General features: G+C 47.2%; 1 protein-coding gene across 4 annotated transcripts in view; it reads left to right on the top strand.

Annotated features, from left to right (window-relative positions):
* TRRAP (transformation/transcription domain associated protein) overlaps positions 1–16,213 on the top strand; it is a 167,768-nt gene extending 151,555 nt beyond the window's left edge. For all 4 annotated transcript variants that reach the window (XM_082199559.1, XM_082199558.1, XM_082199556.1 and 1 more), the window contains 5 exons: positions 1,217–1,434; positions 6,019–6,203; positions 10,014–10,217; positions 11,681–11,875; positions 14,931–16,213. In XM_082199559.1, the coding sequence (XP_082055685.1) occupies positions 1,217–1,434; positions 6,019–6,203; positions 10,014–10,217; positions 11,681–11,875; positions 14,931–15,215 (1,087 nt within the window). In that variant the 3' untranslated portion in view covers positions 15,216–16,213. The remainder of the gene's footprint in view (positions 1–1,216; positions 1,435–6,018; positions 6,204–10,013; positions 10,218–11,680; positions 11,876–14,930) is intronic.
* Positions 16,214–16,930: the final 717 nt, after the last annotated feature.

Below are 16,930 nucleotides of genomic sequence, written 5' to 3'. Positions count from 1 at the left end.
GAGGTGGTTGGGCTAATTGATCCTCATGGTCCCTTCCAATTCTATGGTTCTTTGATTCTACAGTACCTGTAGGGCTGTCATGCAGAGGGCAAAGACTAGTGGTAGAGCAACTGCTTTTATTGTGAAAGGTCCCAGGATAGCATCTGCTGGTTGGGCTGGGAAGGAAACATCTGTCTGTGACCCTGGAGAGACACTGCCAGTCAGTGTAGACAGTATGGAGCTAGATGGACCAGTGGTTGAAGTCAGCTTCCTGTGCTCCCAGGGCAGGGCTAGATTTAATGGGTAAAACGTAAGAGAAATGTCTTAACGGTAAGAGCAGTTCACCAGTGGAACCAATTACCATAGATTTTCCTGTGTAGATTTTCCTGTGCTGGAGGTTTTGTAAGCAGATGTTGGGCAGCCATCTGTTAGGGTTTCTCTCTCTCTGGATTTTCCTGCATCAGGCATGTGGTTAGATTAGATGGCTTGCAAGACACACGCAGACATACACACACACTGCAGCTGTGTGATTCTTCTGTTGGCCTTGTTAAGTATGTGTTGGGCTGCAGGTAATGGGCCGGATTCAGCTTGGTGGGTTGAGAAGTTGTGCAGAATTCGAATTAAGCCATTTTTTAAAGGAGAATGGATTTATTTTCTGCCTTTCAAGACCGTTTTGGATACATTTCAATTTAGCTCTTCCATGTGCACTTGAGAGAGATTTTGGGGAAGGGTGTGTGTGTGGCAGCATCAGCAGCAGTGGATGACCTTTAAACTTCTGTAACTGCTCTCAGATCTGAAGCACATCCAATTGCATGCTCGGTCTTCTGTTCCCGTCGTGGTTTCACTGACAGTAATATGGAAATCAGAACCCAAGCTACACCAAGCGACTTGGTTTTGTTGTTTCTGTCTATTGAAAAAATCATTTCTCAGTCAATTTGGAGAAGACAAAAGATGCTGGAAGCTTTTCATACATAATACCAGTCTTGGCTGAGCCGCGTAATAGAAAATGTAGCTGCATCATTATAAAAATTCATAATGAGAATGTTAGTTTTACAAAAACTCAGCTGCTAATATGCTTCATTTTGTTAGCTTTAAGTATGGCATTTCAGGGCCTCCCCCCCTTTTAAAAAAAAAAAATCTTAGCTTTCATCTTGGAGGAAAGAAATGAAGCTTTGGACTTTGAAAGCTCAGGTGCTTTTATCTCTTTCTCTTTCTCTCTTCCCCACCCCCTTGATAGGTTTATGCCCAGAGTGGAGATAGTACAAAAGCATAACACTGCAGCCAGAAGACTCTATATCCGAGGTCATAATGGAAAGATTTACCCGTATCTCGTAATGAACGACGCTTGCCTGACAGAGTCACGCAGAGAGGAACGAGTATTACAGCTCCTTCGCCTCCTCAACCCCTGTTTGGAGAAGAGGAAAGAAACCACAAAGAGGCATCTCTTTTTCACAGGTAGGTATGGGTGCAGCGAGCTGTTCCTAGGATTTCAAACAAGGAGCTCTAAAGGATCATACATCTTCAAGTGCCTTGAATAACTTTTTGTTATGCGCAACCTCAAGATGTGTTGAGAAGACAAGTCCTGAGTTCCGAAGGGTCCCCTGGTACGCCAGCTGTCAGTCCTCTGGCTGGAAGGATGCAAGGAATCCTTTCCCAGACTCTGGTTCACGCTGAGGTTTGAATACAAAAAGAAGCAGCGGGAGTTTCTCCAGCTCTTTCTTAATGGCGCAGAGAAGAGAAGACTTCAACACCCCAAGCCCTTTGCACTCGTCAGAGGGCTTGCTCAAAGGAGACGTGGAGTCTTCTTCCACTTGCGCTGCGGTTTGGAGCTGGAAAGAAACAGCAGGAGCCTTTCCTCCTATTTTTCTCCATCCCTCCGTGCAAGCTAAGAAGTCTTGCGCTCTCCAAAGCCCTCTGCAACTGTCCACAGACCAGGGTGGGCGTTGCTTGTGAAAACATTTGTGCACCTTTGCTCATTCACCTTGATCCCTCTTTTACATAGCAGAGAGGCTCCCACAGTGGCAGGAGTGGGGGACCCGTGGCTCTCCAGATATTGCAGGACTATGGCTGCTATCATTTCTAACCATTGGCCCATGCTGTCTGAGGCAACCGTGCAAAGCCACAATCATGTAGCTCAGATGATAGAGCATGAGACTCTTAATCTCATGGTTGTGGGTTCAAGCCCCACTTTGGACAAAGGATTCCTGCATTGCAGGGGTTGGACTAGATTATCCTAGGAGTTCCAACAGCTCTATGATTCTAATTAAAAGAGTGTAAGATGCGACTTACCTGTACTACTGCTACTAATTATTGTAAAAAATATAAAGGCCCCCTGGATGGTTAAGTCCAGTCAAAGAGGACTATGGGGTTGCGGCACTCATCTCGCTTCAGGCCAAGGGAGCCGAGTCACGTGGCCTGTATGAATAAACTGCTTCTGGCACAACGGGACACCATGATGAGTGCCAGAGAGCACGGAAATGCTGTTTACCTTCCTGCCGCAGCGGTACCTATTTATCTACTTGCACTGGTGTGCTTTTGAACTGCTAGGTTGGCAGAAGCTGGAACAGAGCAACTGGAGCTCACCCCATCACGGGGATTCAAACTTCTGACCTTCTGATTGGCAAGCCCAAGAGGCTCAGTGGTTTAGACCACAGTGCCACCTGCGTCCCACTAATTATTGTATCCAATGTTAGTCATACTCGGGAGTCAACCCATTTGACTGAACGTACATGATGGTGAACATTGGTCCATTAATTTCATTGGGTTTTCCCTGAGTACGACTTGGTTGTATATAAGAACAGAATGTAGAGCCTTTGGCTGGTGATGCAGCAGGTATAAAGCGGAGCTAAAGGCATCCCGGCAGAGCCTTAGTGAAGCAGGAATAACCTTGTCGCTGAAGGTCGCTTCCTCTCTGCTTGCCAGGCCTCTCCTCTCTAGTTGCTGCCGTTCTCCCGAGCCTCCTATAGTTTTGAGCCAGGGTTGGGCTTTCTTCTTTCGGAACGGAAAATTGTGCTTCATGGCATAATCGGATAAAGCGAGCGTGTCAGCAGTAGGTGGATTTTTATCTGAGCAGAAATTATCCTTGTCTCTGACATAAAAGTGAGCAGAGTAGCCCATGACTCTCCAGATTTGCAGCTGGCGTGGTGTAGCAATGGGAGGCTTGAAATCCTGTTCAGGGTAATACAGCTCTTCATTCAGAAATGCCTTTGTGGGGCCTGGCGTCTAGTACAAACAAATGGTTCTTTCTTGTGAGTTCTCTTTCATAGCAGAGCTCTTGAGTCTGCCGAGAGTGGACAACGAGTGCCACTTGACACACTTCAGGCCGATCATCACGGCAGTGGGAGAACTGATATCTACATACTTTGCCAGTCTAGAATCTGCTTCGATGTAGAAGGCGTCTTCTTCTTGCAAACCCTTTTCTCCTTGTGCTTGTTGCTCATGAGGCACCATAAGTGAACAGGGTATTTTAGTCCTGTGGTGGAGCCCAAGCTCAGGTTTATTATTATTATAATTATTATTTATTTATTTGATTTATATACCCCTAGGGCGGAGTACAAGGGACGCGGGTGGCGCTGTGGGCTAAACCACAGAGCCTAGGACTTGCCAATCGGATGGTCGGCGGTTCGAATCCCCACGACGGGGTGAGCTCCCGTTGTTCGGTCCCAGCTCCTGCCCACCTAGCAGTGCGAAAGCACCTCAAAGTGCAAGTAGATAAATAGGGACCGTTCTCCGGTGGGAAGGTAAACGGCATTTCCGTGTGCTGCTCTGCTTCGACAGTAGCGGCTTAGTCACGCTGGCCACGTGACCCGGAAGCTGTCTGCGGACAAGCGCCAGCTCCCGGCCTCTTGAGCGAGATGAGCACGCAACCCCAGAGTCGGTCACGACTGGACCATATGGTCAGGGGTCCTTTACCTTTACCTTTTTAGGGCGGAGTACAACATAAAAAGGGACGCGGGTGGCGCTGTGGGTAAAAGCCTCAGCGCCTAGGGCTTGCCAATCGAAAGGTCGGCGGTTCGAATCCCCGTGGCGGGGTGCGCTCCTGTTGCTCGGTCCCAGCGCCTGCCAACCTAGCAGTTCGAAAGCACCCCCGGGTGCAAGTAGATAAATAGGGACCGCTTTCTAGCGGGAAGGTAAACGGCATTTCCGTGTGCGGCTCTGGCTCGCCAGAGCAGCGATGTCACGCTGGCCACGTGACCCGGAAGTGTCTCCGGACAGCGCTGGCCCCCGGCCTCTTGAGTGAGATGGGCGCACAACCCTAGAGTCTGTCAAGACTGGCCCCATGTATGACATTGGGTGTGGGGCAGCTGCAAGTGGTTTGGGGAAAACAGCTTGTGGGCCAAATTGAGACCTTTGCTGGGCCAGATTTGGCCTGTGAGTGAGAGGTTCCCAACCCCTGTCCTATGGCAAGATTGAGGAACACGTGAGCCAACTCCTAGCCCTAGCCAGGGGTTTTACCATGGAAGCATCTGGGGGACCATTTGAACATCTGGATTTTTGACCTTGGCAAAGGCAACAAAGGACAAACAAGGATAACAAGGGACTAATGTGAGCAAATGCAGCTATGGGTTTCAGCTTGCCAAAAGGGTTACACAAAGGTTTCACAGGGAAGGTTTAAGTTTTGGGTTAGTCTCTTACTCAATTAAATGGTTGGTTGGTTGGTTGGTTGGTTGGTTGGTTGATTATTAAATCTGCAGACATTTGCATATGAGGAAAAAAGCCCAAAAGTTCTTTTAAAAAGGTGTCCCTCCCTCCAAACCTATAACTCCAGATGTTGTTCAACTACAGCACCCATCATCTATGGCCATTGGGAACGTTGACTGGGACTGATAAGAGTTGGAGTCCAACAACAACTGGAGGGACAGAGGTTTCCTCACCCTTGCGCTTAGCAGCGCATGCATGTGTTGCAGCTTTTGTCCTCTTAGGAAAGGCACCCCCCCCTTTTTCTCACACACAGAAGAGAGTGTCTTTTTGTAATAATGCTTTTAAATGCTTTAAACTCTGCTGACTGGTTTTAATGAGGGGAGCTTTTATAGGTCTGTTGAAATGTTTCCAGTCAATTTAATCGAACCGATTAATCAACTTAATATTGCGGCCAAAGTTTTGAGGAGGGACGATGTCAGTTTCCGCAGTTCAGGAAGGCTTGAAGCTCGGAGGGAGATTTCGCTGCAGCTGTAAAGCATCTCATCAGCCTTTGGGAAACTTGTATGGAAAGTAGAGGCTCCATTCCCTTCCAGGCTCTCAGTCAAGTCCCAAACCATGTAGGTGCTTCATCTACTTTACTCTCCTGCAGAGTAGCCTCACGTCTAGCTAGCCAGGTGCTTTGACAAGAGGTCTTGCTGGCCATTTTCTCTGCTGCAGCAGCTCGGGGGGTGATGGGCATGTATGTGAGAGAGAGAGCTGGCCAGGATCCCAGCCAACTGGTGTGGAGACCTCTGGTCTTAGGGTGGGGATGCCTGGATTCAGTGCCACCTCTGCCAGTGCAGGTCTCTCTCCAGGGAGGGGTCCTGCTCCCCCCACTCTTCCTCCAAAGAGACACAAGAATCATAAAGTTTTAGAGCTGGAAGGAGACCCTGAGGATCGAACCCGGCCCCCTTGCAATGCAGGAATATGCAGCTGTCCCATATGGGGACCAAACATGCAACTTTGGCGTCAGCACCACGCTGAGTGGGCGATGTCATCTAAGAACATAAGAAAAGCCCTGCTTGTCCAGTCCTGCATCCTCTTCTCGCAGTTGCCATCCAGGTGCCTCTCGGAGGCTTACAGTCAGTACCTGAGTGCAGCAGCATGCTCCCAAGGAACAAGCAAGCCTTTGAGAAGCTGAGGATGGTAGGAAAAGCAAAGAGGTTATGGATTTGCACGTCTCGGGAGAGCAGAGCAGACATGGAGGTTGGGGAGGCCTCAGGAGAGCTTTAAAAGCAAGGACAAGGCCTGATGGTTAGGGCTGTCCTGGGGAAAGGAGGAAAAATAATGTGTGGGGCTTGTTCGCTTTGATCCTTCAGGACATTAACTTTACGTTTCCCCCTTTCTCCCTGTCTCCAGTCCCCCGAGTCGTGGCCGTCTCTCCACAGATGCGCCTGGTCGAAGACAATCCTTCATCTCTCTCCCTCGTGGAGATCTACAAGCAGCGCTGCGCCAAGAAGGGGATTGAGCACGACAGCCCGATTTCTCGCTACTATGACAGACTGGCAACCGTCCAAGCGCGAGGGACCCAGGCCAGCCATCAGGTATTGTAATCTGTGACGAATGCGTTAAGACGCTCTCTGCGCCAGGTCTGCTCTTCGCCTCCCTTTGCTTCCCTTGCCTCGTATTTGATGCATCAATCTCATCTTTTCACTCTCTTGCTCTCTCTCCCATCCCCTTCTTTTTATCGGCAAAACAATCTTTCAAAGTAGATCTGGCAGAGGACTGAGCGGGCACCTGCATCGCATTAATATTATGGCAAAGCTCCGAAAACATAAACCCTCAAAAGAGCCTCGTTACCTCTCCACCTTGTATGATTAATAGAGCGTAATTATGACCAGAAAAAGACAAGATATGCAACAAAGAAGTTTTGTTAGGCAGCTGTGGGTTGTTGGGTGTTTGGCATGGGTTGTTTTGCTTGTCAGAGCCATGAGTCCCACAAGAGGCAGTGATGGCCATCAACTTGGATGGGCTTAAAAGAGGATTAAACATATTTCTGGAAAGATAAGGCTCTCCATGACTACTAACCATGACCACCACGTTCCATCTCCACGTCAATGGCATTCTTCTTCCTTATACCAGCTGCTGAAAACCATAGGAGGGGGAAGAGTGTGGTTGTCCTCAGGTCCTCCTTCCAGGCTTTCTGTGGCCATCTTTCTGACCAATGTCTGGACTGGATGGGCCATTGGCCTGATCCAGCACGTTTGATCCAAGGGAACCCGTGGTGCTGCAGATGCTTTTAGACTACAGATCCCATCACTTCTCACCATTGGTCATCCTGGCTAGGGGTGATGGGAGCCGGAGTCTTAAGAGCATTCAGAGGACCACAGGATCCCCATCCCTAATCCAAACAGTACTTCAAGAGAAGCTTGCTTCATTGAGAAGTTCTTCCATGAACTCACCGTGTCACCTTGGGCCACTGTTCCTCCACTTTGGTTCTGCAATGGAGAGGAATCATAGCTCACTTGTAGAGCATATGTGTTGCCCACAGGAGGTCCCAGATTCAATCCTTTATATTTCCCTTTAAAAAGGGAGGGGGGGTCAGGTAGCAGATGATAGGGAAGCCCCTTTATATGAGACCCTCGGTCACCCCTGCCAATCAATGCAGACAGTCCTGGACCAGCTTCCTGATAATGCGACTTAACGATACAAAGCTGTTAAGGATGACTATAGTAATGTGTATTAGTTGCTCCAGACACCCAGAAAGCCTTGCCCAAATGCTCTCACTGTTGTGTGTTTCAGTCCATAGACTGGCCTCTCCACCATTCTCTCTTTTCAAAAATGAAAACAAAAAAGGAAGCCTTTTTCCATTTGGCGTTAAAAAAACCTGTCCGATATCTGCCATTTCCCCCCCGGCCAACTAAGACACAGTTTGAATCCCCCTGAAGTGGTATAATTAAGGCTTAGTATTCCATTATCACCCTTGCCCATTTATAATAATAAATAGTTACTTTAAAAGCCTTAACACATATAATTAAGCATTGTGCTGTCCTCTTTCTTCCCATTGAAATTGATGCAGTTCCAGGTGTGTTGTGTCCTGAAAGTTGTGTCTGTAATAAACAACCTTTCATTCCTTGCACAGCATAAAATAAAATTAAGTGACGTGGAACATCTGTCTCTCTCTCCCGTTTTCTTTTTTGAGGCTCTTCCCTTCTGGTTGTGGAAATTTAGTCTCTCTCTCTCTGAGTAATTTAATTTAAGCAAGTGTGATTATCATTCTTTTCTAGTGCAGTGGAGCAGGTCCCCACTTTATTTTCTCCTTCTAATTAATTAGGCCAGTCCATGCTGTAGGTAATTAAATATGGAGGTAGTTCACAGATGTTTACATGGGAGGCACAACTTGGCTGCGGAAAGTGTGGTAACATTAATACTCAGATGCTTGAAGCGGATCTTGATTGCAGCCCGAGCATACCAGGCCCTGTGCAGACTGCGGAAAGATAGTATTGCCTCTCAGTGCTTGAACATGCATCACGACATCTGTGCCATGCAGGGAGGCGTAAGAAGTTCAGAGGCTGCTTGTGGAAACCACAGCCCAAAGCCCACACTTTAGTAGCTGGGCCTGCAGTTTAGGTTTGGGGAGCCTCTGGCCCTTCGGCTGTTGGTCAGCTCCCATCAGCCCCACCCAACACGGCTATCGGTGAGGGATTGTGAATGCTGTAGCCTGGCAACCTCTGGAAGACCACAGATTCCTTTGTCACTGCTTTAGTTACAAAGCTGGATGTAGCCATGCTAGAAGGATATAAAAGTTTGGTTTGACGTGGTTATGGGTGCACCAGTCTCCTATCATCCTACCCACTTCTCTTGTTTGTTTGTTCTTAAATCTTGCCTACATTGCATGATATAATTCTATCACATAGGTGAGCTATACAGCCCAATTTGAATAAAATGAGCAGTAATACAGTATCATTCCGTGGCTGTTACACCTTCCTTCTGCTGGGATAAAGGCCTCATATCATGGGTGAGACTTCCTTTCGTCTAGGAACAAGCTAGACCTCCTTAGCTTCAGCAAGGTTTCTTCATATTGCACCCCTGGACAGTGTCCCAGACTCCACAGTTTTAACTGTTGGCTTATTGAGCTCCTACAGTACACACTCCCTTTCGCGAAACCCTGTGGCATCTATTGCCACTAATGCAATATTGCCTTAATAATAATAATAATAATAATAATGATAATAATTCATTTTTATTTAGATCCAGCCCTCCCCAGCTGAAGCTGGGCTCAGAGCGGCTGACAACAGTAAAAATAACACAGTTTATATAAAATCACAATCAATTAATTGAAATACATTCTAAAATCAATTCATTCTAAAATCAATTCAGAGTCAAATTAATGGCAACTATTGGGCTAGAGTTCTATGAAGATTACAGAAGGAGAGGGTCAGACTGTGCCTTGGCCAAAGGCCTGGTGGAACAGCTCTGTCTTGCAGGCCCTGTGGAAAGATGTCAAGTCTTTCAGGGCCCTAGTCTCTTGTGACAGAGTGTTCCACCAGATCGGGGCCACAGCTGAAAAAGCCCTGGCTCTGGTCGAGGCCAGCCTAACCTCCCTGTGGCCCAGGACCTCCAAGATGTTTTTATTTGGGTTACCATTTTATCCTTTCATTTCTATAACAGAAGACCTGAAATATATTTTACCTCCCAAGTCCTGTGCATTCTAAAATACATTTCAGTCAGGCTTTCCTCTTCACCACGGGCAGTAAGGAATTCCATGCAGGCAAAACGAGCAGGTTGGCAAGGGAAGGACACGTTTGATTTCCACACTGGAAGAAAATCCAGAGGAAGAAAAGCGCAGAAGTACAGAGAACTGATAGAGAAGGGATCCTTCCTTCTCTTGCTGGAAGACAGGTTTTTGGCACTTTTAAGCAGTTTTGTTTCCACGACAGACGAGGCAGCCAGCTTAGAAATGCAGGCTGCTGCTCTCGAACCAGGCTAGTTAAAAAGAAAAAACCCTGCAGACTCTAAATTTTGTGGGCTTACTTAAAAGCCTGATTTTTTAAAAGCGAAAATAATGTGCTAAAATATTCAAAGGACTTATCATTTTGCTTTCAGCTTTCATTAAATGAAGGTGTTGCTTTTTTAAAAAAACCACAAAAAACCCACCCCAAAATGGTTAAAGAGAGCTGCTTCTTGAAGTAGCTTCGCTTGCAAGTGTAACATGACACAACTCTAAGGATTTAAATCAACCTGGAATAAATAAATACATAATGTGTTTCTGTTGTCAACCGATGTAAATCTGTCCATCCCAATAGCTGCAGTCTTAAGTGCTTAATTATAGTTGCAAAGGCCCCTTTGAAGTTGTTTGAAACCTTATAGAGGTACATGATCCTGATGGCTTTCCTCTCCCTCCCCCGTTTTAGGTTCTCCGTGATATTCTGAAAGAGGTGCAGGGCAACATGGTGCCTCGGAGCATGCTGAAAGAGTGGGCTTTGCACACCTTCCCAAACGCCACCGATTACTGGACCTTCCGGAAGATGTTCACCATCCAGTTGGCACTGATCGGGTTCGCAGAATTTGTCTTCCATTTGAACAGGCTTAACCCTGAGATGCTGCAGATTGCTCAGGTATGCACTGGGACTAGTTTGCAGGTTGCATATAATCATCGCGTGATGCCCTTCGGCATCCGGGGGCAACTTGCATAATAAATAGTAAAGGTAAAGGGACCCCTGACCATTAGGTTCAGTCGTGGCCGACTCTGGGGTTGCGGCACTCGTCTCGCCTTATTGGCCGAGGGCGCCAGCATACAGCTTCCAGGTCATGTGGCCAGCATGACAACCACTTCTGGCGAACCAGAGCAGCGCACGGAAATGCTGTTTACCTTCCCGCCGGAGTGGTAACTATTTATCTACATGCACTTTGACGTGCTTTCGAACTGCTAGGTGGGCAGGAGCTAGGACTGAGCAACGGGAGCTCATCCCGTTGCAGGGATTCTAACCGCTGACCTTCTGATCAGCAAGTCCTAGGCCCTGTGGTTTAACCCATAGCGCCACCCGCGTCCCATAATAATAATAAATAAATAAATAAATAAATAATAAATATGACAACACAAATAGAAGTTTGTTTATAGCATTGGTGTCTTTTCATCCATATGGGTTACTAAGGCACCTCACAATTGTTGTTTTGCATGTTTCGTTTAGTAGATTTATATCCCACTTTATCTTTATGGCCTCATCTGCACTTTACATTTAAAGCAGTATCATACCACTTTAAGCAGCCATGGCTTCCCCCAGAGAATCCTGGGAAGGGTAGTTTGTTAAAGCTGCTGAGAGTTGTTAGGAGACCCCTGTTCCCCTCTATGTAATACATTATGGGAACAATATTTTTCCCTCCCCCTGATCCTCTACTAGCCCTTTATTCAAGATTGATACTTTATTGAGGATGTTTTGTCTGTCATATTTATACCCCTGCTAATAAGGAATACTGTAAGGTAAAGGAAAAGGGACCCCTGACCATTAGCTCCAGTCGTGGCTGACTCTGGGGTTGCGGCGCTCATCTCGCTTTATTGGCCGAGCGAGCCGGCGTACAGCTTCCGGGTCATGTGGCCAGCAAGACTAAGCCACTTCTGGCAAACCACAGCAGTGCACGGAAACTCCGTATACCTTTCCACCGGAGCAATACCTATTTATCTACTTGCACTTTGATGTGCTTTCGAACTGCTAGGTTGGCAGGAGCAGGGACCGAGCAACCGGAGCTCACCCCGTCACGGGGATTCGAACCGCCGACCTTCTGATTGGCAAGTCCTAGGCTCTGTGGTTTAACTCACAGCGCCACCCGCGTCCCCAAGGAATAGTGCACATGTCTGCAATTCTTGTTAACTGTTGTCTGTTCTCATAATCCCTGAGCAGGAGTCTGTTAACGTAAACATGCCTTTGGAATAGCTTATTTTTATTCTTTCCCCCATTTACAATTTGAATGCAAGGGAAGTATTTCAGATTTGCATGGATACAATCAGTTTTGGATAGCTTTTTGTTTTTCTTCTGATTTCCATACTTATGGTTTATATGTGTGTCTTTAAAAAAATCTCTAGGATACCGGCAAACTGAACGTGGCATACTTCCGTTTTGATATCAATGATGCTACCGGGGATCTTGACGCCAACCGCCCCGTCCCATTCCGACTCACACCAAACATTTCTGAGTTCCTCACTACTATTGGCGTTTCTGGTCCACTCACTGCATCTATGATTGCAGTGGCTCGCTGTTTCGCACAACCAAACTTTAAGGTATGTTCAGGTATGGGTGGGAGTTTGTGTGTTTAATACCAAAGAACTGAATTACACTCCTTAGCTTTCATCCTCTGTGAAAGCCATCCGATCTTCCTACCTGGCTCTTCTTCTTTGCTTTCTCTCTCCCCTGCCTCTTCGCAGGGGCGGAGGAAGGGGGGTGCAGGCCGCCCCGGGTGTCACCAAGGAGGGTGTGTGTGTGTGACAAGGTTGGAGGATGGATGGCGGCTAACAGATTGAAGTTGAATCCTGACAAGACAGAAGTACTGTTTTTGGGGGACAGGGGGCGGGCGGGTGTGGGGGATTCCCTGGTCCTGAATGGGGTAACTGTACCCCTGAAGGTCCAGGTGCGCAGCCTGGGAGTCATTTTGGACTCACAGTTGTCCATGGAGGCACAGGTTAATTCTGTGTCCAGGGCAGCTGTCTACCAGCTCCACCTGGTATGCAGGCTAAGACCCTACCTGCCCGCGGACTGTCTCACCAGAGTGGTGCATGCTCTGGTTATCTCCCGCTTGGACTACTGCAATGCGCTCTACGTGGGGCTACCTTTGAAGGTGACCCGGAAACTGCAATTAGTCCAGAATGCGGCAGCTAGACTGGTGACTGGGAGTGGCCGCCGGGACCACATAACACCGGTTCTGAGAGATCTGCATTGGCTCCCAGTACGTTTCCGAGCACAATTCAAAGTGTTGGTGCTGACCTTTAAAGCCCTAAACGGCCTCGGTCCTGTATACCTGAAGGAGCGTCTCCACCCCCATTGTTCAGCCCGGACACTGAGATCCAGTGCCGAGGGCCTTCTGGCAGTTCCCTCACTGCGAGAAGCCAAGTTACAGGGAACCAGGCAGAGGGCCTTCTCGATAGTGGCGCCTGCCCTGTGGAACGCCCTCCCAGCAGATGTCAAGGCAATAAACAACTATTTTACTTTTAAAAGACAACTGAAGGCGGCCCTCTTTAGGGAAGTTTTTAATGTTTAATGCTGTATTGTTTTTAATATTCAGTTGGAAGCCGCCCAGAGTGGCTGGGGAAACCCAGCCAGATGGGCGGGGTATAAATAATAAATTATTATTATTATTATTATTATTATTATTATTATTATTATTATTATCTTATATAAATGCTGGGCAGTACTCACCGTGGGGCCAGCAGCACACCCGAGCCACGCGTCTCTCCTAGGAGAGACGTGGTGGCTTGGGCATGCGCAGATTCTGCGCTGCTCAAATGGTCCGCCCACTGCCTCCCCCCCCCCCAGCTGTAGGGCAGCTGAGTGGGAAGAGTTAGGCAGACTCCGGAGGCCCCACGGTGCGCACCACCCCAGGTGCCCAAGTGGCTTCCTCCACCACTGCCTCTTTGGCATAGAAACCATAAATAAACCTATCAAAGGGAGGGGGGATGTATGAGGGTAGGGGAGAACCGACTAGTGAGTAAAGAGTTTATCACCCACTGCCACTGCTCTTCTGATAATGCTCTCCTATAGGCAGGTTTCCTTTTCACCGAGAAACAAAAGTATTCTCTCGTTTAACATGTACCTCCACGCTGGCCTCTCCGCCTTCGGGCAGAAATCTCATATAAGCATAATATGAGCTTTTTATAAATAAATAATAGCCCTGGCTTTGCGGTCCTCTACGGAATTGGCCCCACTTCCGCGGCAGTACATTATAGCAAAAATGCCTGCACTCCTAGTAACTGCTCCCCCCACTTTTTTTATAGAGTAGCTACTTACGATCGGTTTGAAAATGTAACTTGCAGGTATATGAGCTTGATCCTACGATGTCCCTAGAATTCGGCTCACAGATGATAACCTGCATCAGATTGTACACTGAGCTGAAGCACATCTGAAAAGAGCTTTGCTGGTTTGACCCTATTCGGGGGGGGGGGATTTTCCAGACAATTAGAGAATGAATTAACTTCCCCATGTCTCACAACAGATCCGTAAATGCCTGTGCGGTCCTGTTTCTTGGGCAGAACTCTGCAAAGCGGACAGTAATTCTGCTCTCAGCTTGGCCTGTTGGGTTGAAATTAATGTGCCTCAGCAGTTGCCACAGCATCCCATCAACAGTGCTGGTGTCTGCAAGCCTAAGAACGGTGGCGCAGGTTGCAAATCAGCAGCATCGTTTAGGTTTCCCCACGAATCATGTCTCAAATAGGAATCTGTCTTGGCGGCTTGTTAGGTGGAAAAGGAAGCTCATGATATATAGTGGTTTTGATGGAGTTTGGCTCTTGGCAGGGTACAGTTTGCTCAAGGAATGGGCTTATTTCCGTTTTAAATTCTGCCGCTTCACCAAGGTGAAGCATCTCCCCGCAGCTGGTGGCAAATTTGCAATTGCCGCGTTACACCAAACACGCCACGTGACACACGAAGAGCGCAGGTGTTATGCCTGTGTGATTTTCCTAATTAGGCATCTAAAGACTCAACCTGCAGTTGTGCTAAATCCTCTCTTCTTAAATGCAAGGGGGCAAACAGCCAAAAACAAAAGTGGGGAGGATCAAAATTGTAGAAGCGTTGGATTTTTCTGAAGTTGAAGGCTTGGGTTTTTCGGATCGATCGGAGCATTTATATTCTGCCTCTTCTGTTCAGGGCTTGCTTACAAAACACAGAAATTGCAGTTTTGCAGAAAGCGTATGAAACAACTACAAAAGAGACAAGTGACAGAAGTGAGGTTTTTTTTAAGTAGAAGTATTGTCTGCCTGATCAAATACAAGCTTCCTGAGTTGAAAAGGGCTTCAATAAACAGGAGGAAAATACAACGGGGGAGAAAGATAGCCACGCATCATGGGGCAAAGGAGTTCCATAAGGTGGGCACAGCCAAAAGTAAACCGTCACAAATGGTTCTAGAAGGGAACATCAAATGCATAGCCTTTAATAACGCAGCTCACTCTAGGCAGCAGTGGTCTGAACATGCCGCTGTAAAGAGTTTTGTTCTTGTTGCTAAGGTTTATTGCAGGAATGCCAAAGCATCGCGACAGTCCGTTTTCCTTGCAGTTTGGCTAAGTCCCTTGACAGTCCCTCCTAGTTAAACATAATTATTTTCCCTTCCTCCCTCCCCGCTCCTCGTAGGTTGATGGCATCCTGAAGACGGTGTTGCGGGACGAAATAATTGCTTGGCACAAGAAGACCCAAGAGGATACTTCCTCCCCGCTCTCGGCAGCAGGGCAGCCAGAGAACATGGACAGCCAGCAGCTGGTTTCGCTGGTTCAGAAAGCCGTGACCGCCATCATGACGCGCCTGCATAACCTGGCTCAGTTCGAAGGCGGGGAGAGCAAAGTCAACACCCTGGTTGCTGCAGCAAACAGCCTGGACAACCTCTGCCGCATGGATCCTGCCTGGCACCCCTGGCTCTGACTTGGCGCCGTGAAGTTCTTACGGCCTGCAGTTGCGGTGGGGAGAAGGGTGGGGAAACGTGAACACTTCTTTGTGAACTATGCCTTGCTTTGCCGCTACATCTCCACCCGTCCTAACCCCACCTTTTCATCAGTCTTCGGTGTGATCATGTTTACAAAAGTACCGCTGCCTCTATGCCCCTCGAAGTCATTTTTGCATGCTTATCGTCCAAGGATCGCTCCTTTGAAGTGGCTTAGGGAGAGGAGACAGTGAACCATCTCTTCCTTTGCGCCGCTGCGAGGATGTGCCTGTGGCTCGGAAGCTGCAGGCCAACTCGTTCAAACTTTTTTGTTTTATTTCAAGAACACTTTTAAGGAATTTGTATCCCCCACGTTGTGGGTCTTCCTGCGTGACGTTCCTGTTTTTCATTTTATAAAAAGTGTTTTCTTTGTTGTTTACCTTCCGATTGGTGCAAAGACTGCTGGAATGAATGCCATTTTCATCCAGTCACATGTGCATCGTAGTGGGTTTGTACAGTGGTTTTGTAACAAAATGTATAGAGAAGGGGGGAGAATTGCCCTTTTTGGGTCACCACTGGGTGAGCAATGATCAAATTGTGCTAGTTTTCTCCCTAACTGTTGCAGTGCATTGTACAGATGGACCCATTTCTGAAACCTAGTTTAGAGGCTCACTTCTGTGTCGGAGGAGCACTGTAAAAGTGAATTTGTCATCCATTAAGTTGCATATTTTGATGGAACCAGTGCAACACAAGTCAGAAAGTATATGATAAGCTGGTTATGTCTTGAGCTTTGCCATCTTTAAATGTCTCATTCAGTAGCTTCTCGAGGAAACGTTTTTAGTTTTTACCTTTGTAATTTAAAAGAAGGGGGGAAAAGAAATGGCTTTTATTTGGGTCCATGTTAGCATTTTTTTATAAAACTTGCAGTGTTCAGAATGTTACAGTTCCAATTTGTACAGAGTGAACTTTTTCAAAATAAATATTTTCTAAAATGCTTTAACGGTGCTTGTTTTCCTGAAGTGGGCTCAGTGGCAGTGAATTAAAATAAGCAGTGGCAACACGAGGCTTCCAAAGTAGAGAGGGTTGATGGCATTAAAACACTGTTCCCAGCACAAATGCACGGTGTGCAGATAATCATGTCACTTCTTGGTAATGCAGATATTAAATCAGCCGAAGAACAAGACCCATACAAGAGCCTGGTGCAGTAATGAATTTGCTAGCCATTTGTGCCATTTTAAAGAGGGCCTAGGACGCCCAGCGCCTACTTGAATAATTAGCATTTGAATAATTAGTCCAGAGAGGTTGGCAGCAATCCTTCCTGTGGCTACGTTTTTTAGTATGGCAGTAGGTGAGTTCTTGTTTCTCGTTGAATGGAGAACCGCTCTTGGTTCATAATGGCGTGTTCCAAGAAACGGCATCCTGCTCCTAAAAGATTTAAAACTCCTGGCTTGATACAAGCTTATGAGGAAGTACCGTATTTTTCGCTCTATAACACGCACCTGACCATAACACGCACATCGTTTTTAGAGCAGAAAACAAGGGGGGGGGATTCTGAATGAAACAGTGGATGTATCATTTTTGTGCTTCATGCTGTGGCCACAGACATGTGATCTGATGGTGAATTTGGGGTGACCCAAAGCAAAAATCCTGAGAATCCCTGTGGATTCATGCTTTGTAACCATGTTTTTGCACCATTGCAGCCCCAAGCAACAGTGGG

Source organism: Podarcis vaucheri (assembly GCF_965113315.1).
Source record: "Podarcis vaucheri genome assembly, chromosome: 14".
Classification (NCBI taxonomy): Eukaryota; Metazoa; Chordata; class Lepidosauria; order Squamata; family Lacertidae; genus Podarcis; species Podarcis vaucheri.
This window is presented reverse-complemented; position numbering and strand designations above follow the sequence as displayed.